Here is a 21,358-nt window from a genome sequence, read left to right on the forward strand (position 1 = left end):
TTCTGAGAAAACTGCTGGGAGAATTTCACTTCTGGCCTCATGTATTTTCAGCAAAATCCTTCCATGCCACCGCCCATAAATTGCATGGAGTATTTAGAGGGGCTGTTTTTGCTCTGCCCTACTTCCACTCACCCAAATGTTTATTTCGGCTCTTTAAAAAAACTCACTACCACCTACAGCTTGCCTGGGAAGAGGCCCATTTGCAGGAGTTCAGAGCCATACCCAAACCCCAACCCCGGTCATCAAATAACACTATTCCTCTTTTATTATTGCAGCTGTCAATCCTGGAATTCCTAATTGATTCCCTTCTCCGCTGGGAACAATTATTAATGTAATAATCAGAAATGTCTCTCATTCATTCTCTCTTTTATTTTTCTCCTTTTTAAAAGCCAGATGGATTCCTTCCTCCTCTCTCTCTCTCAAAAAAACTTTTCCCTTGCCAAGTTTCCTCTGCTTTGAAGAAGATGGAGAACAAGAAGGGGGGGGGGATCAGAACAACACAGGGTGCTTTTATCTGAATTGGGAAGGCAGAAAAAAGGAGAGGGGGGGGAGAAATGGGTGAGGGTTTGAAGGAAGGGGGGAATGTGTTAAAAGCCTCTGAATTTTGCAGATACTCAGCCATCAGGCTGCTTTAACATTATAGTCGGTAATTGCAGCCACTGGTGCTCGGCCAACAAAAATGAGAGCAGAGAATGAGACCCTGGTTTCTTTCAAGAAAGGCTTTGAAGTTTACCCCATTTACTAAGAAATCCCTCCTATCAAGCTGGAGTTGTACAAATTAGGAGCTGGCAGATATAACCACCAAGTCACAAAGTGCCCATCATTATGAAGAGTGGTGGGTGGGAGGGAAGGCAGGGAGAGGAACCAGACAATTACACAAACACATAATTGGGGTGGGGGGCTCAAAAGAAGCCAGTCCCCTCCCAGTACCTCCCAGAAAAGGCTGGGAGGTATTCAGGTATACGGCAAGTGAAGGTGTGTACCAAGGGCCACATTCCCTTGTGGATAGTCTTCTGAAGGCCGAATGCCAGTGCTGGGTGTGGCCAAGGGGAAAAGTGGACAAGGCAACAGATCTGACTTTCCACCTTTGTACAGTAGGCTATATTCTAAGAATGCACAAAAATCAGTAGTGCCTACACATGTTCATAGGCGCACACACACACACCAGAAAGCATAAGGCACTATTACCATTCAAGGCCAGTGAGGAATGTGCCCAGGACAGTGGGCATGGTCTTGGAGATAGTCCCGAGGAACAGACAGAGAGCCCTGGATGACGGCATTTGGCTTCCCAAACCTGAGGTTCCCTACCCCTGCTTCACCCAAAAAACTTGCCCAATGTCCTACAGACCTTAATGGGAGCTGCTGTGGACCAATAATGTTCCTATTTCCATCACTTGCCACCTGTGCGACCTCACAGTAGCCAAATTCTCAGGCTTGTGTCTCTAGTCCTGCCCAGAATAAACCCCACTGAAATTAGTGGACCCAAGTTAGTCATGTCCATTTGACGCCGACTAGGGCAAACAATTGCATACAACCTCTGGGATCTGGAGTTCACATGGAGGCATTGAAGATGCCAACCTTCTTCAGAGCATCTACTGATACAAGGAGTTCGGGATGGAAGACATGACTCTGAATAACCCTTCATATGGGTTACTCTCCATAGCAGAGGAATGGATTGGGCAACACGTATAAGCACCACTGGGATAAAGAGGAGCCTCAGCTATCGATGGCTCCGGTGATGGCTGGTGCTAATTGAGACTGATGGGGTAGAAGGCAGGGATGCCAACAGTAGGTGGAGCCAGAGCCAACCATTTCTGCTTTGGTCATCTTCCTTTTCCTCCCAGCTGAGTACTACAAGACTGAGACCAAGGAGGAGGCACCTGACAGCCAGGACCACCCTCTGGAATTATTGCAAAAAGGCAGGCAGGTGGGGGCAGGCTGAAGTTAGCAAGGCAATGCACTGCTTGCCCTAATAGACCAGCATCTACTAAATGGCTTGTCAGTTCTCTCGAAGAAAAGAGCTGCCACCTTCTATGGAGAGCCAGTGTGGCGTAGGGGTTAGAGTACTGGACTAGCACCTGGGAGGCCAGGGTTCAAATCCCCACTCAGCCACGAATTGACCTAGGACCAGTCACAATCTCTCAGTCTAATCTACCTCAGAGGGTTGTTGAGAGGACCAAATGTAGACCACCTTGAGTTCCTTGGAAGAAAAAGTGGCATATAGACGAAATAAATAAACAAGTAACCTGGCATCATGCTTGTAAACGATATTGTCCTCTGTCCGATGAAATCCCTCCCGATAGGGTCATGATCCCACACCAAGAACCGAATCAGGGCGATTTCTGGCATGCAAATAGGGAACACCAGAGTTTCTTCCCACATTGGATTGAAACCTGCAAAGGGAAATAAAGAGGTGGGGGACAGCAAGAGAGTTTCATTATGGCTGAATCCTGGATGAGAGCTGGTTCACAGTGGCCTATGGATGAAATAGTTTCCCTGTGCATGCTGCGAGTTCACCCATGATTTATGGCCCTTTGTGGACCAATCTAAGAGCCTTCTATTTACTAAGGTCTCTTTCAACTCTAAAAGGATGTGTTTCTAAAAGCATAACAGTCTAGTCCCTGCTGCAAGGAGCTTACAATCTCACTTTTGACAAATAGGGGGGATTTTCCCCCCTAGGTTTTGGCTTAAAGCTACAGGGCTGAACTGACGTCTCAGAGAAATATGGTATATGAAATATGGTGGGAGATTAGCAGCCAAACCTAGTATTCTTGCTAGTTAGCACGAGAAGGGTCTATGTCCACAGAGCTGTATTGCTGATAGGCAGATACTTGGGCCATAGAAATACAATTGGTAGAGAGGGCTCTGTGTGATGTCATTTCCTCTCCCCTGAGCATATAGTGCTTCCTGTTCCTCTCCCTTCTGTTTGGCCAGCCATGAGGGCAGATGAGCCCTGTGCTTTCTCCAGTCCCAGACACATGCCTCTAAGACTGGTTATACTGGAAATATAAATATTCTGCCTCCATAGTTTTTGTGTCTACCATTGCTGTGAACCAATGCATGATTATAAACTTAGTCAATCTTATTTTTAAACTTACTTTGCAAGCTTTTGCCTGGTTCTTTGTTAAATGGGGTAAGAAGGGGGAAGCCAGTTTGCTTCATAGCTGGACTTGCTCAAAAGAAGGCTTGCAGCCTAATTCCTATGTTTTTAATTTTTTTGTGGCCAAGGGTGGGATTTTAAAACCGTCCAACCCATAAGTGGGCGCCTAAAGAGATAAACTGCAATCAACATATCCTCTCCTACCTATTAAAACTCATCCCACAACGGTGACTTCACACCACACACACAAGCAATTCTTGTTTCCAGTCACCCTCGTGGGTGCAAGCAACTTCAGCGTAACTTTGCTCTCACACGCTGAGAATATATCAGAGACCGCGCATCATGCAGAGGGGAGAGAGAAAAGCGAGGAGAAGGAAGCCGTACCATTGTCATCCACAACTCTTGTCTGCTCTTTACAGCAGTCCACAGGCAATCCGATTACTTCCACTTCCACAAATGGATCTATTATCTGGGGAAAGGGGGAGAAGAGTAGGCAATTACCATCAAAATGCTGGGATAAAACCGAACAAGCCACCCTGAAAAGCTTGACTTCAATGTTCTGCTCTGGAATCCTTGTTTCAATCTAGACATTGGAGATCCAGTGTTCTGCACCACTGCGCTATGGTCTTTCCCTGAATTCAGGGGAACTTACTTCAGAGTAGCCATAGTCATGATTGCAGCCTATGGTCCCAGCTGCACCATATATTTAAAGGAGCACCATACTACTTTAAACTGCCATGGTTTCCTCATGCAGAATTCTGGAAATTGCCATTTGTTAAGGGTGCTAAACGTTATAAGGAGCACCTCCCTTATTTTGTTGTGATTAAAAACAACATCACAGAAAGTACAAACATTTTTCAATGCTGAATTTTAATTTGTTGCGATCCAAACTCAGACCTACACCCTCAGGGTGAATAAATAATAATAATGTCCCCACAGAGATACAATTCTTAAAAGTTCCCTGGGTAAAGGAATTGATTGCTAAAACACTCTGGTAACTGTAGCTCTGTGAGGGGGTCTCCTAACAACTCTCAGCACCCTTAACAAACTACAGTTCCCAAGATTTGGGGGGGGGGCATGACAGTTTATGATACTGCTTTAGATGTATTTATGCAGATGGGGCCTTAGTTCTGATTTCATTCTAAATTCAGATAAAGGCTTCCCTGTGAAACCTGTTCCACAGCTGTGGCGATGCCCTCGGAACGGGGAAAGGCCTACCCTGAGCGCAAAACACACACATGCCTCATTCCAGATCTAAAGAAATGTGAAGTATGTGCAGCTGAACTATCAAATACAAGGAAGTGGAAAGCTTGAAGGAATCAAAATTCAGAAAATACAGTATTGAGCTTGTATTTTGTACTCAAGCATCCTGCACCCAGTGTCAAGTCAAAAGCATCCAACCCTCTCAGAATGGATACTTGAAGTTGCTTTTCGATTGAGAAACCAACTAACAACCGGAGAGAGGAGGGAGAGGAGAGGACCCACATAGTAGACTTCCCCCCTCCACAACTTTGCATGCAGTGAAAAAGTGTAAAGGCCAATACTGCCTCCCCTCCCCTCAAAAAAACCCTGTACTGGGGGTTTGACACTATGCAAACAGATACCAAGAGGTGCACTAATGAAGCCCCATCCATCTTGGCTGACAAACCCAGCAGCTTTATAAATATTTACAGTGAGTTTCTGGGTTTAAACTTGGCTCTCCTTTGGAGGTGTTTCCCAACCCGTCCCCCCCCCAACCCCTTTTCTTCCCTGTGAAGTGGCATGAATAGGGCTCCTGCCACATTGATTGAGCATCTTGGCAGCGCTCAGCCATCTCCCCAAAGGCACTCTGTGGACAAGAAAGCAAAGTCGGTCCCTCTTTGCACAAAGAGAAAAGGCTGAGCACCTGCTAGTCTCAGGGGGGAAGAAACGTGTTGCATAATTTGTCCCAAAAAAAACCAAAAAAAGGAGGCCGCAGGAAGTATCCACCCCCCACTCCGCCCCAGTCCAAACCCATAATCAGAAAGGACTGCAAAGATAAAAGCCCGGGCCCATTTTAAGAACTCTGCAAACAATTCATTACACACATGCGTATGCATAGAGAGTATACATACATACATGTTTTAGTGTGAATTTCTCATAATACACACATTCTTTTCAAAGCAATTTCCCCTAATACAATGCATTTTTTGTTTATCATTTCCACTAATGCATGCATTTATATGCACACTCTACTCTTGTGTGGGTTTGCACATTTTACTTGGCTGGAGAACTGCGTTGCAAAATCAGCAGAAGGGCAAATTCCGAAGGATGGTTGTGTTTCAGTCTCTACATGGGGCTACCTTTGAAGGTGACCCGGAAACTACAACTAATCCAGAATGCGGCAGCTAGACTGGTGACTGGGGGCGGCCACCGAGACCACATAACACCGGTCTTGAAAGACCTACACTGGCTCCCAGTATGTTTCCGAGCACATTTCAAAGTGCTGGTGTTGACCTTTAAAGCCCTAAACGGCCTCAGCCCAGTATACCTGAAGGAGCGTCTCCACCCCCATCGTTCTGCCCGGACGCTGAGGTCCAGCGCCGAGGGCCTTCTGGCGGTTCCCTCATTGCGAGAAGCAAAGCTACAGGGAACCAGGCAGAGGGCCTTCTCGGTAGTGGCGCCCGCCCTGTGGAACGCCCTCCCATCAGATGTCAAAGCGATAAACAACTACCTGACATTCAGAAGACATCGTAAGGCAGCCCTGTTCAGGGAAGTTTTTAATGTGTGATATTTTAGTGTATTTTTGGTTTCTATGGAAGCCGCCCAGAGTGGCTGGGGAAACCCAGCCAGATGGGCAGGGTACAAATAATAAATTATTATTATTGTTATTATTATTATTATTATTATTATTATTATTATTTCAGTCTGAGCATTGTTTCATAGAATCATAGAACTGTAGAGGTGGAAGGGACCCTAAAGGTCATCTGGCCCGACCCTTCTCAACTAAAGCATTCCTCACAAGTGGCCACCCCACCTCTGTTTAGAAACCTCCAATGAAGGAGAGCCCGCCACTTTCCGAAGCACTGTTCCCACTGTCAAACAGCTCTTACCACCAGAAAGTTCTCCCCAGTGTTTCAGAATGTGTCATTTATGTAAGTTTGCCTTTAAGTCTCAACTAGGGCCAGGGCCTTTTCAGTACTGGCCCCGACTTGGTGGAACGCTCTATCACAAGAGACTAGGCCCTGCGGGACTTGACATCTTTCCGCAGGGCCTGCAAGACAGAGCTGTTCCGCCTGGCCTTTGGTTTGGACTCAGTCTGACCCTTATGTTTTCCTTCCCCTTATGGTTTTGATCCATGGGCTACTTTTAAAATGAGGCTGCATTTTAAATTGCATTTTAACCTGTATTTTAAATTGTTTTGTTGTTGTTGTTGTTTTCTCCTATTATGTTTTTATTGTAATTTTACTTAGAGCCCAGCTCTGGCCAGGGAGGGAGGGGTATAAATAAAATTTATTATTATTATGGAGAATGGAATTGAAATTCTCTCCCATCGCCACCTGTGGTTGTCTTTTATAATAATAATAATTTATTATTTATACCCCGCCTATCTGGCTGAGTTTCCCCCGCCACTCTGGGCGGCTTCCAATCAAGTGTTAAAAACAATACAGCATTAAAAACTTCCCTAAACAGGGCTGCCTTCAGATGTCTTTTAAAGAGAAGATAGCTGCTTATTTCCTTCACATCTGAAGGGAGGGCATTCCACAGGGCGGGCACCACTACCGAGAAGGCCCTCTGTCTGGTTCCCTGTAACCTCACTTCTCGCAATGAGGGAACCTCCAGAAGACCCTCGGTGCTGGATCTCAGTGTCCGGACTGAACGATGCGGGTGGAGACACTCCTTCAGGTATACAGGACCGAGGCCGTTTAGGGCTTTAAAGGTCAGCACCAACACTTTGAATTGTGCTCGGAAACGTACTGGGAGCCAATGCAGATCTTTCAGGACCGGTGTTATGTGGTCCCGGCGGCCACTCCCAGTCACCAGTCTAGCTGCCGCATTCTGGATTAATTGCAGTTTCTGGGTCACCTTCAAAGGTAGCCCCATTGCAGTAGTCCAAGTGGGAGATAACAATTCCACTTAACTTAGCAGTACTGTAGGCTGGACTTAAGTAAAGGCAAGTTGTAAAAGCAAGTGGAGCTGTGGCAGTCACTAGCACCAAGACTCTGCCTACAGCAATTGGTTCTGACAGCCGCTGCCAGAGGGCTCTCAGCACACAGTGGCTGCGTTGCAAGCAGATGTCGCTGTGCTCTCCCCAGATCTCTCCACACCTCTCTCTCCAGGTCCATACCTCTCCTCTGTCTCCCAGCATCGAGTCCTTGGGCTTGGGAAGCTGCTGCCCGCTGATGATTCGTAACACGAGCTGCTTCTTCATCTGGCCAAGCAGTGGCTCTTCAGAATTTGGGTTGAAGATCCCTGAGAAAGGTTCACAGAACATACACAGAGGTTTAAGGCAGAGCTAAGTTGTTTGCAAAATGCGCAATATGCGCATCAACTTCCAGACATGTTGTTCCATTGTTACAGGAAGCTCCCTTAATACTGAGCCAGACCGTTGTCTACTCTGCAAACAGAAGCTCTCCCAGCTGTGCTCATTTTGAAACGGCATTGATCTGTTTGGGTTTTGCTGGAATTCCCAAGCAGTGCTGCTGCAAATGAGGCTGTTAGTCTAGAATGTAAAAATCAAACAGATACGATTCCTTCTTCTGGGGAGTGGGCAGCGGAGAGAAAGAAAAAGTCAATCAATCAGTCTTTATTATTGCAATCACAGATTGGCTACTAAATTACAGTCAGACAAACACAAAATGCCGTTTACAGGCCAGCAAAAGGCGAGAAAGACGCTGCCTTGTTAGGCAGTAAATTCGAAGTTAATGACACAGACTAATTCTTCCAAGCCTGTGATGAGATACAGGGATAACAAGAAGTGCACATCTCCCATTTTGTAGAAACACAGGCAGCAACAGAGAGGACAAGAGGCTTGTCAGCAGAGCCAAGACAGCAAGATTTCATTAATTTAATCAGAGCCCAGCGGCTTGCAGACAACCAAGACAATGAAGCACAGTGTGAAGGCAATGCCAATGGCTCAGCCCTGTTCAAAATGCCTGCTTCGGCTGCCATGTGCAGGAGAGCAGATAACGGGTCTTAAGTAGGTAAAGAAAGACACAGATCCATCACAGGTGAGCCAATAAGCTAGGAAAGGCTCAGTGTGAACGAGGAACAGAGCACAATCCGGATTGGAGGGGTTTTGAAAGCCTGCAGGGTAGAGCATCTGCTCTGCATGCAGAAGCCCCTGGGTTCGGTTCCTAGCATACCCAGCTAGATTGGGGGATGTCCCATGTCCAAAACCTTGGAGATCTGTTGCTGGCCAGGGGAAACTGCACAGGTATAGATGAACCAATGGTCTGACTCCATTAGTTAGCTTTAGGAACATGGGCATTTAATCACATTTATCCTTCCTTATCCTTGTGGAAGGCTGCAGCTCAGTGTTAGGGCTTCTGCATTGCATGCAGGAGGTCTCATGTTCAGAACATGGAATCTCCAGCTAGAGCTGGGAATTGGCCCTGGTCTGAGACCCGGAAGAGCCTCTGCCAGTCAGTGCAGACAGTACTAAGGTAGAGGGATCATTGGTCTGACTCTGTAGAAGGCAGATTCCTATCTTCCTATCTTATTAGGATGTGCCATTTCAGACAGTGAAACTTTATGTTTGCAAATTTCTTTTTGGAATCAATTTTTTTAATAAAATTAAACTTTAAAATCTTTACATATATATTCCAGATTCCAAATTTGATATACATTTCTCTTTAAACATTGACTTCTTCTTTTTTGCAAATTTATTCAGTGAGGCATCTTAAAAATACGTTCTTTGGTGTGAGGAATCAAATCTGGACAACAATGAAGCTTGGTAAGCCTACGTTTGATGAAGAAGCACATAAACTGCTTTTGGAAAACTAAATTTTAATTTTACCTTCTGAAAATAATCATAATAAATAAGCAATATTTATATATATAATGTAATTTCAAATACTTGGCAATCATTTTTGATGATTTCTATGCAATTTTACAAACATTATACTTACCAAACAAAACTATATTATATTAATTTAACCAAAATACCTTTTGAATTCCCAGGTCATGTAGCAACATTTTAGCACCCCTTATTTTTGGAATTTGAAAGTTGAAAAATTCAACACGCCCTGCTATCTTATACTGCTTGAAGCCACGGGGTGGAGCTGAAATAAATTGCCCTCTGGAAATCTGGATGCAAAATAATTCATATACCTCCTCACCCAAACAGTCCAATGACAAACTGGATATGCTCTGTAGCCACAGAATGCTAAATGTCAGTTGAGAAGCTGGGGGTAGGGAAAGAAATGGGGGGGGGGGTCCTTGGGGACAGTGTGGTTGACTAGCTACAACCCTGAACAGGCACACTCCTGTCTAAAAGGTGAAAATGCACTGCAACATTTTGTTGCAGCGCACGCTTGTACTAACAGTACCATCATTAGTTAAAGCTGAAATTTACATTCCCCTTACCTTGACACATACACTTGGGTTTGAGGACGTAGCCACAGTTTCCATTGGCACTGAACTTGGCGCGGTTCAACTGAAGCATTCTCCCCTCTGACTGGTAGTTTAGAGCAACTGCAATATTTGGAAGGGTGGAGAGAGAGAGAGAGAGAGAGAGAGAGAGAGAGAGAGAGAGAGAGAGAGGTGTGATAAATTGCAGAACACATTTCTAAAAGCAAAGCTGTCAGAGCAAAATGAGACAGAGCCACGTTTGAAGGCGAAAGTGACTGGATAGACTTCTTGATGCCATGGACCCAGGCAGAAAAAAGAAAACTGAGAGTGAGAAAATATATCTATATATACATATATATTATTTTGTGCAATATCCCTGATGTGAAGAGTTGTGGCGTTCAGCTACTTTTCTCACTTTTGAGAGATGGAGCTGACTCAGCACGCTGCATGGAAAAGGGCAGAAGAAAGCAGAGGAGATGGAATATGCTAAAGCATGCAAATTTGCAAAGGAGTGATAGGCCACCCAATTAATAAAGTTTGGAATTTGGCTGCAATGGTAAAATTAACATCTTATCTGAGAGCAAGAATTGCAAGCGAATATAGAAATAAACTCAGGGAGTACTTAATTCAATATTGCCAAGGAAATAATTACATCCCATGAAAGCAAGTTCAAGTAGGTTTTAACGAGTTCCTATTTTTAGCGGAAATGTTGTAATTTTATGCTAAGACCTATTTTCCTGCAGAAGGCTATGATCTGGGAGGATTCTGCACCAGACCCAAGGGCTGCCCCACATGCAGAGCAGTACAGTAATCCAGCCTTGAGGTTACGAATGCATGGACTGCATGCTGTTCCTATTCAGGAATGTCTGCAGTTGGTGAACTAGACAAGGCTGGCAAAAGGCACACACTAGCCCACTTGGGCCTCCAGCGACAAAGATATATCCAGGAGGACCCACAAGCTGCACACTTGCTCCTTCAGAGGAGTGCAACTCCATCCAGAACAGGAAACATTTTTTTGGTCAAAGGTAACTTGCCAATTTCTCAACTTTTCCCTGACCATTTGTCTATGAAAAGCCTGTAGGGTGTTTTTACTACCCCAATCTGCTAACATGGGGCTGTGGTAGCAAATGCACCCCAAAGGCAGAATTAAATGCATTCCAGGGTCATTTTATGCTGCAGGCGATTTTGTTTTTGTTTCCAGAAGAAATACTGTGCGTGGCAACTGGCTGAAATTTGGGGACATAGTACAGGTGGCCATTTGTGACCATGTCCTAGAAAGGCTACCATGTGGGTCTACTTATGTGTTACTCGCACAATGAAAAGTGCGCCGGGAAAAGTTTTGGCCCCACAAATTGGATGAAGGTTCCGTGGAAAAATAAGCTTCTTCAAAGCAAGTTTCCGCTTTGTTTTAAACACAGCAGGCTTTGTAGGCAAAACAGCATTCAATTGACAGCATTCCCATCTACCTTCCTCGTTCCTCAAAGCTTTGCCTCTGGCTCCTCCTTACCCAATTGGCACCCAGCATTCCAGAAGGGCTGAGGGTTGTAATTACTGGAGTCCACGCGATAGGAGGAAGGGTAGATTCGCGATAGCTGGTGTTGGTTGAAGCGCAGATACTGGGCCGGCTTTTGCTGGAGGATCTGGTGAGCTTTCGTTTCGCTGAAAGAGGAGACTTGCCAACTGGAAGAGACTGAAACAAAGGCGGGGAGAGGCATTGCCTCTTTTAGTTATTTAACAAATACGACCGGCATCCACTGATGTTTCTGCTTTCGGATCACAAGGGACTACATATTTGCATTGCATTTCCTTTACACTAAAATGAATGCGGTGGAATAACATAACAACAATGTAAATTATACTTGTTACATAATTCTGCCACAGCAGACAGCGATGAATAACATAATTTTGGGTGGAAGATGAGCTGCAGCAGAACAGAAGCAGGGCTGCATGTGATGAATACAGAGTGGAACAGAAACTGAGGCCTTCTTCCCCGTCCCTGCTTCTAGGCAAAGGTGCACGGGACTGCAGTGTATACCTGCAAGGTTACCCACAGTTTCTCTTCTTATTTCGTCTTTATAGCAGACCACCTACCTTCAGATTCTACGTCATGGATCCCAACAGATTTAGTGTATTTCACCAGGTCAGAGAGCGCTCGGGATAATTTCATGGTTTTCTTCTGTCGGTTTGTTCTATGGGAACAAAGCACATTGCGCTCGTCAGTTCCGATCCAGGGGGGTTGGGGAATTAAGAGAACAGAGATCCTCAGCAGCGACAAGAAACAAGCAAACAAAGGACTGGAGGAGAAGGCAACGTGTGTAGGAGTTGGTGAAACAATAGGTACCCATGGAAATAGAACACAAAATGCTGTCATTGTCAAATCAACTCTAAGCTGTTCTGATTAAACTTTAGCACCAAACAGCACCTGAGACTTTCTGCACACAAAATCATGTGCTCTATCGCTCAGCTACAGGTGCTCATAATGGGTGTTTGAAGAGCTACTATGCACCAATTCAGTTCATCTGGCTCAGTACGGTCTACGCTGACTGGGAATGACCACAAGCAGGTATACTCTGTGTCTGGAGTTTTGCAGATGAGGCAGTCTGTGTGCATTTGCACAAACCAGTCCACTTCAATCATGGATAGGGATGTTGGAGAAACAGGAATGGAAATTGCCAATATTCGTTCCTTCGCCCTAGGTCCAGAATGGAAATCAATCCCGCAAATACAATCAGTATTTGCTGCTGCTATTGCTTTCAATCTGCAAACGATATGTAATTGATTATGTCCCCCTGCCCTCCATTTGCGTTGTGTTTCCTTTGCACTGAAATTAATGGAGTGGAACAAAATAATGGCGACGGGAGGAAATTTAACGTCACAAAGCAATTGTTCTGTCATGGCTAGCATTTGCAGTTTGCTAGATGGATCGATTCCCCCCTCTTCCTGTTCCAGGAGTTCTCCCATTTGACACCCCAAGCCAGTTTTGGGGTGCACATGGCTTCTACTCTTGGGACTCACAAGTTGAATCCCAGTCAATGTAACTTGCATAACCACTCATATAATTCCTCCACAGCAGACAGCAAGAGAAATGATGTAGTTCTGGGTGGGAGATGAAGTGCAGTGAAAGGGAAACTGTGCTCTGTGTGAGAAATGCAGGGCAGAAGGAGAAAGGATACCTTCTCACATCTCTAGAAATGAAGCACAGGCAGGGCCGGCCCTTGCATGAGGTAGCTGGCAGATTCTGGGGGAAGGGAATGGTGGCGAGGTGTTGCAGGATAGAGCTGTGTATGCCTAAATTAGCCTGATGCTCTGCGGGATGGTGGAAGTCCATGTCCCATCACCAAGGCTGAAGTAAGTGTCAACTATCAATCTGGTCAGCTTCTGAACGAGGAACAGGGTGAGGTGGCCCCATGTTGTCTTTCACCAGAGGCAGCAAAACATCTTGGATCAGCCCTGAGTGAGTAGGTAGGTGGATTATCTGGACTCCGGAGATTTAATCACAGATTGGAATAAAGAAAAGCATGGTGGAACTCCATCTTGCCCAGATACTTCATCTGGTTGCAGCTCAAGCGACAAAAACACCAACTTTGCATACAGAAAGTCCCAGGTTCAAACCCCGCCCGCCTCCCCCCCAGCATCTTCAGGTAAGGCTAGGAGTGGGAAGGACCTCTGCCTGAACACTGGAAAGCCACTGACAGTTGGTGTAAACCAGGGTTTCCCGAACTTGGGTCTCCAGCTGTTTCTGGACTACAACTCCCACCATCCCTAGCTAGCAAGACCAATGGTCAGGGGTGATGGGAATTGTAGTCCGAAAACAACTGGAGATCCAAGTTTGGGAAAGGCTAGTGTAAGCAATAGAGACCTAGATGGACCCATGGTCTGACTGGGGATAAGGCAGCATTCTGAAGCTCTGTGGTGGAACATTGGTTGTGTATGCAGAAGGTTCCAAGTCCAGGTCCAGCATCTCCAGGTGGAGCTGGGAAGCACCCTTTTCTTAAACCCTGCCAGTCAGTGTGGATAATGCTGAGTTAGATGAACCAATGGTCTTACTCAGTTTAAGGCATCTTCAGATTTTCCTCCAGACCAGACCAGGCATAGGCAAACTCGGCCCTCCAGAAGTTTTGGGACTATAATTCCCATCATCCCTGACCACTGGTCCTATCAGCTAGGGATGATGGGAGTTGTAGTCCCAAAACATCTGGAGGGCCGAGTTTGCCTATGCCTGCTCCAGACCATCCTCCACCCTTCAGGTATGGCAGGAGGATGTGCTTAGCTGGTAGTGAGCTAAATGCTCTTTGCTCATGTGGAAAGTAATGTTTTACTCTCGATGCTCCAGACTTGAGCTCTGTCTCAGAAAATCCTGAGCTTTCCCCCCCAGGTCTGTATGTTTTAAAAATTATCTGCAGTCACAGAGCCTACAAACATTCTCTCTCTCTCTCTCTCTCTCTCTCTCTCTCTCTCTCTCACACACACACACACACACACACATCCCGCCCTAAACCCATTCCATTTAACTGTCTCTGTCCCATCCGGTTAGACTTGATCAAGAAACCAGTCCATTTAGGCAAAGTCGTTCTGCACATGTATCTGTTCAAAGAAAGGGCATTGCCACTTACTTGCTGTAATGTACCGAGCCTCTGGCTAAGTTCCCTTGACAGTCAAGGTCATCATCACCCTCTTCCAGACTTGATGCCCTTTTCAGTTTGCTTCCTTTTTTCTGCACCAATTGGGGAGACACATCCAGAGTTAAAGCAAGTCACAGGTGACATTTGCATATATCCATGCAGGCCCAGGTGTGGATACAGAGGCCCATCTTATCAAATGGAAACATACCACAAGGCATAGGTAACTCCTCAGAGAGACTGTGCTTCGGGGAGAGAATCTTTCCAGTGCGAGTGCCGTTTGCCTACACAGCCATATGGCAACCACCATATATAAGAGAGAGGCATTGGAAAGCTTGAGGGAGCCCCAAGTTTGAAGAAGTACAAAAATATTCAGGAGGAAGAGCGCCCTGAGAGGAAGATCTCCACCCCACCCTCAAAGCCACCCAATGAGGACTGAGCATGCTCAGTGGGCCTGGAATGCCAACTGGCTGTTGTAGGGAGGGGGTTGGAATGAAGTATCCTGGAAATGGGCATGTCCCAAACCCTGTACAGCAGCACTCCCTCACTGCAACATTTTGTGGTAGGTTCCACTTGTTATTTGTAAGAGAGCTGGAAGGCTGCATGATGACGGCATGATTTCCTCCTAGTGTACACCAGGGGAAGAGGCTGACTTCATGCTTGCGGTATCTACTTTCTGTTTTACTAGGCCAACATGAGTCACCAACTGGAGCGAGGTGTAAAAGGCATTCGATTAGAATGAAAGAACAGGGTCCTTGCATTCTGATAGCAAGTTCAAACTAGCACTGGCAACATTGTGGTTCAACTTGAACTTGCAAAGAATCGATCTTTTGGTGTGTTGAAACTCTTTGCCCATTGATATAAGGCACTGTATTGTTTTCAGAGCCTGATAAAAACCTTTTTTTTTCTTCCAGCGAGCCTATTCAGGCATGTAATTTTAGTGTGGATTTTTGACATCTGATTTTAGTGCATCTATTTTTTATTTTTTTTAAATAAGAATAATAATTAGTTTATAATATAAATGTTGTCATGTAATTTACTTTATTGGTATTTTAACTGAATGGTTTAGTGCAAACTATTTAGAGCTATTTTGTTCTGGTATATAAAATTGTGTTGGAGAAAAGAAAAAGAAAAATGCTAGGGCAGAGATGTGTATTTTCTTCTTATGAAACACTCTAAAACACAGTGCACACTGAAACTGCTGTAACAACGAGCAACAGATAACATTAACAACAACAGTATTTGTGGAGACAATTAACCTAACATTGGCCCTATTTGCATTTCACAGAATCATAGATCAGTCTTGAATCATGGAGTTGGAAGAGCCCTGAGGATCATCTAGTGCAAACCCCCTTGTGATGCAGGAATATGCAGCTGTCCCTTACGGGAAGCGAATCTGCAGCCTTGGTGTTATCGGCAGCACACTCTAACTGACTGCTTCCAAAGATTCCTGGCAACTGTGGTTTGCTAATGTTGCTGAGAGTGGTTAGGAGCACCCTATTCTCCTCCAAGAGTGGTTTAATCCTCTCAGGAAACTGTAGGAATCAGAGCCAGCCCAAGACATTTCGGCACCTGAAGTGGATTCCCAAAATGCCCCCCCCCCCCGCCCACCAGGGAAGAAGAGCTGAGGTAATATCTACATCAGGAACAAGGTGGGAAGAAAGCTCAGCATCAGGCTGTGGTGTCTTGTGGATATTGCTGCCTGAGGCAGTTGCCTCACCTTGCCCCGTGAGTGGGCCAGCCCTACTAGTAACTGTAGGGGAGGATAGGTGTCTCAACTCTCAGCACCTTCAACAAACTACAGTTCCCAGGATTTTTTTGGGGGGAAGATATGGCTGCTTAAAGTGATAGGGTACTACACTGCCGGTAGGGTCATAGTTTGTACTAGTTTGTACAACCCCTTTGGATGTTTCCATGCAGGTGCCCCCCAAGCTCCCCTGCTTTCATGTGGGGCAAATTTCAAAAGGGACAAACAGGGAGCCCATCATGTTCCTTATGTGACCCCTGATTGCCTGGGGGCACTCTGTGAAGGAAAAAAATGGCACCACAGCAGCACACAAAAAAAAATATGGCAACATTTGCGCCTCAAAACCTTTCCCATAAAAATGTAAGCGGTTCTCAGAACTTTATCTCTCTCCCCTCCGGGCAAAAATAAACATGGAGGGGGAAACACTCAGCACAGCCCTGCTCTTAAATGTAGCTTTTGAGGTCCACATTGGTGTTACTTTAGAATGTGCATCAGTCTCATGTCAGTTTCAATCTAAAGAAAGGGTGCTTAAGAGAAAATGAAGGGTGCAGCCTTGACAACCACGACAGGCTGCATAGCACTGTGATGTCATATTCACTATGTGATCCCTTACTGTTCTAAATTTTTAAATGGCTTTGATGTTTGGACTTTTGCAGGGAAAGCAGGGTAATTTGTGTCTATTCCTATGAATAAATGAATAACCTTGCGCTTGGAAAAACTCCCCATCAGCGATCGGTTGTGGCGTTTGTTGATGACAGCATCCTCCCCGGATTCCACATCCTCCTCATGTTTGTTCTACAATAGCAAAGAAGGACAACATGCAAGACTGTCAATGACAAGACGGACTGACAGGAAGGCAGGTGGACAGCCTGACAGATGTACACAGAATACACTGTTTTAAACATCCTTGCACAGCATTTCGGACTTTCCGATGCTTCCTGGTACCAGAGAACAAAAGTGCCATTTCATTAGGTAGTATGTCTCCTACAGAAAGAATACCTCCCTAGTCATCTTTTAATATATATTTTTCTTTTTTTGGGGAAAAAAAAAGTAGAATGCTTTTTTTATTCTACCTTTCCTTTAGGAAGCTCAGGGCAGTTTATACCAGCTTTTTATCCTCACAACAACCCTGTATGGCATCAATTGGGCAAAAGCTACAGCGCCTAGCAAACACCAGAAACTGGTACAAGCACAAATCAGTAGCAAATCTGGATACTTGCTAGGACAAGCACAAAAGAAGCAGAGACAAATTTTAACACTAATAACATCACTAATAATATATAAATGACTAATAATGATCAGTACAAACCGAGATTAACAACAGAGTCTAAATACTGTTGTCTTTGCTGACATCTGTAGAAAACTCTGGTGGGTTTTTTTGAGTTGCTAATGCAAAGATCCTTGCTTGTAACAGTTTTGTTGTGATCTGCCAAGAAATAGGAATTCACGAGGAACCCATGACGTTCCAGAAATTTCTGGACTACAATTCCTTCAGTCCCCAACTATTTGGCTATGTTTGCTGGTGGTGGTGATGGGAGTTGGAGTCCACCAAAAGTTTCCAGAGGGCCACAGGTTCCCGTAAGTCCTGTTTTAAATGTATGTCAGCAAAACCTCTGCAATGCATTTTGCATGCAACAGCTTTCCTGAAGCCCCCGGCGGCTGGTTAAAAGCTCTGGGAAAGAGACCAGGAGCACTTATGAGTTGAGCTGTTCTGAGTGTGGCAGGCTTAGTACATCTTTAGAAACAACACATTATGAAATTTACATATACGCGAGTCCAGGGGACAGGGGGTGTGGAATTAAAAAAGGAGAGATATTTTCATATGAAACCTCCTGGTTATTAAAAAGTACTTCATTTTATTATGGAAAACAAGATCGCTGGCACTGTGTAAGGGAGGCAGAAATCACCTGTGTGCCTTTTATGCTCTAGTCGCCTCATGCCAGCAACCAATGGAAGCTCCGCGCCTCTCAGAAATCTCACTCACCTGGCCTCCTCATTAACTGTGCGCATTCGGCTATGGAAGCCAGAGTCATTAATAAACAATTTGGAAAGAAAGCTAATAAAAATCCAACAAAGTGAGCTACTAAAGACTGCATTCTCAGCCCTCCCCATTTCCATTTCTAAAGCTTGCCACGTTGCATTATTCATTTCGGGTGACAGATTATCCCCTGGATGGAATGGGTGCCATTAAAGTGGGGAGGGAGATAAACAACCTGGTGCTAATCAAAACATCATTATTGAAGATACAGAGAGAGAAAGAGCTCTACCCTAAATGGACATCAGTGGGAAGAAATGTGTTCCTGCATCTTCATAAACAATGAAAAGAGCTAAGAGGAAATCAGTACAAGATGAGGCATTACTCAGCTGTTCTGCCTTGTTAACAATTGCCACCAAGAATCAGGTCGGGGAATAATACTAGCAAGCCTGCTTCAGATTGACCCAGGGAGCAGGCAGGGCCCATTCCTAGGAGGCCTAGCTGAAGGAAAGCCTACACGCAAGGACTACACAGCATAACTTAAAAATAAAAAAGAAGAAATCTGCTATGCAAATAGCCACCCTCTTAAGAATGGTAGCCCATATGCTTTAGCCTTCAGGGCCAGAATAGCTACTCATCCCTCCCTGTCTCTCAGAGTGGAAATTAACTGGAGGCCAGTTATTTATTTATGACATTTATTTCTCACCTTTCCAGGGCAGCATACATAGTCTCTCTCCTCCCCTATTCCTATCCTAGCCAGGCAGAGAAACAGTGACTGTCCTAAGTATCATGTCTGAGTGGAGATTGGGACCTGGGTCTCCCCAATCCTAGCCAGCCACTCTAACAACTACGCTTTCCAAGGCAAGGAGAAGGTATCCTCTTCTCTTGAATGTGGCCCATGGCCCTAAGAGATTCCACCTCTCTCTTTCTGCAGGGGGAAAGAGAGCTTAAACACTAATTTAAACACTAACGCTTTGGATCCAACTAATGAGATGTGCCAGCTTTATTGGGTCTCTGATCTAGCTACTACACACCGGTACCCCAACTTGCAACCTTACGCCCAGTTGCTTGGGAGCCCAGGCCATTTAAAAACAGCACACAATATCCCTAGGAAATGTTTCAGAAGATTTGCATCAATTAAGTTCATGTGATTGGGCAGAGGGGACACTCTAAAACAGGAATAGGGAACCAGTGACCCTCCAGATGTTTGCTGGACTGCAAAGGCCACCATCATCCTTGAGCATCAGCCCCGCTGGCTGAAACTGATGGGAGCAAAAGCATCACCTGGAGGACCAGCTTTCGTAGCCCTGCTTTAAAAGGACAGCAAGTTTCCATCGTTATAATTGATAGACTAAGCAACCAGAGCTTTAGTTGATTCATAGGAAGGGGACAATTTTCATCATGGAGAGGAAATTTCTCATGTAAATTAAAGGCAGCAAATTAAGGGCATGTTTTGGGAGGGGGTTGGAATACTGAGTGCCAGTGCGGTGCTGTGCATAAGTCGGTAGAACAGCCTTTGGCAACCTGACAAGCTATTTTGCACTACAACCAAATTAGTTTTCTGCTAAACATTTGTCTCCCGGCATTCCTTGGATGCAAAAGGTGAATATGACCTGGCTCCCTTTCACCAAGTCTGTGTGGAACTCTGCTGGCCAGTTGTAGTGTTAAGAGATGCAGTTCTTTTGCAACTCTAATGTAGATTTGTTTTTTGCATATGCAGGTCACCCCAGTGTGTGGCTCCTGGTGTGTGGTAGACAACTGCTTCCGCGCATGACACAATGGCAGGTTTCTTAACACTTCAGGAGGAAGACTTCAGCTTCTGTCCCCAACATCTTCTGGTAAGGCTGGGAGTGTTCCCAAACTGAAACCATGGAGGAGAGCAGCTGTCCACCAGCGTAGGCAATACTTGGTTGGATGGACCAATGGCGTGACATGGTAAATGGCAGCTTTCTTTGTTCTACTTTACCCATCAATTTGCACCTGAGCCACTATTTCAACCTAGAATCTTGGGGTTCTAGTTTTGTTTGCAAAAAGTTGCTCATATAAGCCTCTCAATCCCTGGTGTCATGAGCAGACTAGGGGTGGGAAGGCTAAGGTGCTGACATTTAAAGCCCTAAACGGCCTCGGTCCAGTATATCTGAAGGAGTGTCTCCACCCCCATCATTCTGCCCGGACACTGAGATCTAGTGCCAAGGGCCTTCTGGCGGTTCCCTCACTGCGAGAAGCCAAGTTACAGGGAACCAGGCAGAGGGCCTTCTTGGTAGTTGCACTCACCCTTTGGAACGCCCTCCCACCAGATGTCAAAGAGAAAAACAACTACCAGATTTTTAGAAGACATCTGAAGGCAGCCCTGTTTAGGGAAACTTTTAATGTTTAATAGGTTATTGTATTTTAATATTCTGTTGGAAGCCGCCCAGAGTGGCTGGAGAAACCCAGCCAGATGGGCGGGGTATAAATAAATTATTATTATTATTATTATTATTATTATTATTATTATTATTAGTGTTCATGCCCCCACAATGCTCACCAGATGACCCCTGGAATTTTGTTTATTTTTATTTATTGCATTTTGTACCCCACCTTTCTCTCCAAGGTTCTCCTCTTCACCAGATTATCCTCACAACAACCCTGTGAGGTAGGTTAGGCTGAGAGGCAGTGACTGGCCCCAAGGTCACCCAGTGAGCTTCATGGCCGAGTTGGGATTTGAACCCTGGTCCTCCAAGTCCTAGTCTGGCACTCCACCCACCGCACCACACCAGCTCTGCAGCAAGTGAGCCTAACCTACATCACAGGGATGTTGTGAGGCCAAAAGGCAATTTACCTTACAATGTGCTCTGAAGAGAAAGCATTATCTTGTTCTCCTGGGGCTCAGAGGGAAAGCAGAAGCAAGGGTCAGGTCAGGCCAAGTAGAGCCAAGCCCAGGCCAAGCAAAGCATGACCCCAGGGGGGCCTGAGAGCTGAGAAAGGGAAGTTGTTGTCCCAGAAAAGCTTGAGAAGGTTGACAGGGCCTTCCCCCAGTGGCTCCAGCCCTGTTCCCCAGGGATGCTGTCTGACAAGGGCCTACAGCCAACTCTGCGGCCACATGGCCTTGCGTGGCTGTGGAGCTACAGGGGAATCTGAGAATAATGGGAGTGTACGCAGGCTGGGGTGGTGGAAAAAGAGGTCTGAGAGCTATCTTCCGCCAACTGGATTTACAGAATGGAACAAGGCAAGGATGTCCATTATCCCTGCTACTTTTCATTCTGGTCCTAGAAGTGTTGCTTAGAGGTACTAGGCAAGATGAGAGGATTGTGGGAATAAAGATTAAAAAAGAAACTAAGAGCATATGCTGACGACAGTGTTAACTCTGGAAGGCCCATTGCAGGGAGCAGGAACTCTTACGGACA

The 21,358-nt window shown here is 45.4% G+C and overlaps 1 protein-coding gene across 5 annotated transcripts in view; it reads right to left on the reverse strand.

Moving 5' to 3' along the window:
• Nucleotides 1-21,358, reverse strand: part of PLCH2 (phospholipase C eta 2) — a 339,924-nt gene that overhangs the window by 32,271 nt on the left and 286,295 nt on the right. For all 5 annotated transcript variants that reach the window (XM_081016003.1, XM_081016004.1, XM_081016006.1 and 2 more), the window contains 8 exons: nt 16,700-16,792; nt 14,245-14,345; nt 11,723-11,820; nt 11,139-11,321; nt 9,647-9,754; nt 7,407-7,531; nt 3,485-3,569; nt 2,247-2,393 (listed from right to left, as the gene is read on the reverse strand). In XM_081016003.1, coding sequence (XP_080872129.1) covers nt 2,247-2,393; nt 3,485-3,569; nt 7,407-7,531; nt 9,647-9,754; nt 11,139-11,321; nt 11,723-11,820; nt 14,245-14,345; nt 16,700-16,792 — 940 coding nt within the window. The remainder of the gene's footprint in view (nt 1-2,246; nt 2,394-3,484; nt 3,570-7,406; nt 7,532-9,646; nt 9,755-11,138; nt 11,322-11,722; nt 11,821-14,244; nt 14,346-16,699; nt 16,793-21,358) is intronic.

The sequence above is a fragment of the Podarcis pityusensis genome (assembly GCF_964106645.2).
Source record: "Podarcis pityusensis genome assembly, chromosome: 8".
Classification (NCBI taxonomy): Eukaryota; Metazoa; Chordata; class Lepidosauria; order Squamata; family Lacertidae; genus Podarcis; species Podarcis pityusensis.